The 613-nt window shown below is 61.5% G+C and overlaps 1 protein-coding gene across 1 annotated transcript in view; it reads left to right on the top strand.

Annotated features, from left to right (window-relative positions):
• The window catches only part of SLC19A1 (solute carrier family 19 (folate transporter), member 1), a 3,401-nt gene that overhangs the window by 1,525 nt on the left and 1,263 nt on the right, over positions 1 to 613 (top strand). The window contains 2 exon segments of the mRNA XM_009878225.1: positions 25 to 241; positions 442 to 613. Of these exon segments, the coding sequence (XP_009876527.1) occupies positions 25 to 241; positions 442 to 613 (389 nt within the window).

Here is a 613-nt window from a genome sequence, read left to right as displayed (position 1 = left end):
GGGGACAAAGGTGGGGGCACGCAGGGCTGGCGTGAGGCGGTGCTGTGCCGCATGCTGCGGGAGGTGGGAGCGTTGTCCAAGCAACCCCAGCTGCGTCTCTGGTCCTTGTGGTGGATCTTCAACTCGGCCGGTTACTACTTGATGCTGTACTACGTGCAGATCCTCTGGAACGAGATCTACCCCACCAATGACAACCGACGGGTGTACAACGGAGGGGTGGACGCTGCCTCCACGCTGCTGGGTACGCTTGCCTCGGCTGGGGATGCTCAGGATGTGGGGGGACACCCCATCTTGCTCCGTCCCCTGGGAATAACGATCCTTACGGCATTTTTGGGGATGCACGGGGTGGTTTGGCAGTGGTGATGAGAATCACTAGGCTGGGGGACACAAGCTGGTGCCACGCTGGTCAGGAGTTCACAGCATCCTTCATCCCCTCCCCAGGGGCTGTTGCCTCCTTCTCCGCCGGCTACGTGAAGATCCGCTGGACGCTGTGGTCGGAGCTGGTGATCGGGGCGGTGACGGCTTTCCAGGCAGGGCTGCTCCTACTCATGAACACCACCAGCAACATCTGGCTGTGCTACGCTGCCTACGTCCTCTTCCGTGGCTCCTACCA

The sequence above is a fragment of the Apaloderma vittatum genome, unplaced genomic scaffold (assembly GCF_000703405.1).
Source record: "Apaloderma vittatum isolate BGI_N311 unplaced genomic scaffold, ASM70340v1 scaffold24950, whole genome shotgun sequence".
In the NCBI taxonomy this organism is placed as follows: Eukaryota; Metazoa; Chordata; class Aves; order Trogoniformes; family Trogonidae; genus Apaloderma; species Apaloderma vittatum.
This window is presented reverse-complemented; position numbering and strand designations above follow the sequence as displayed.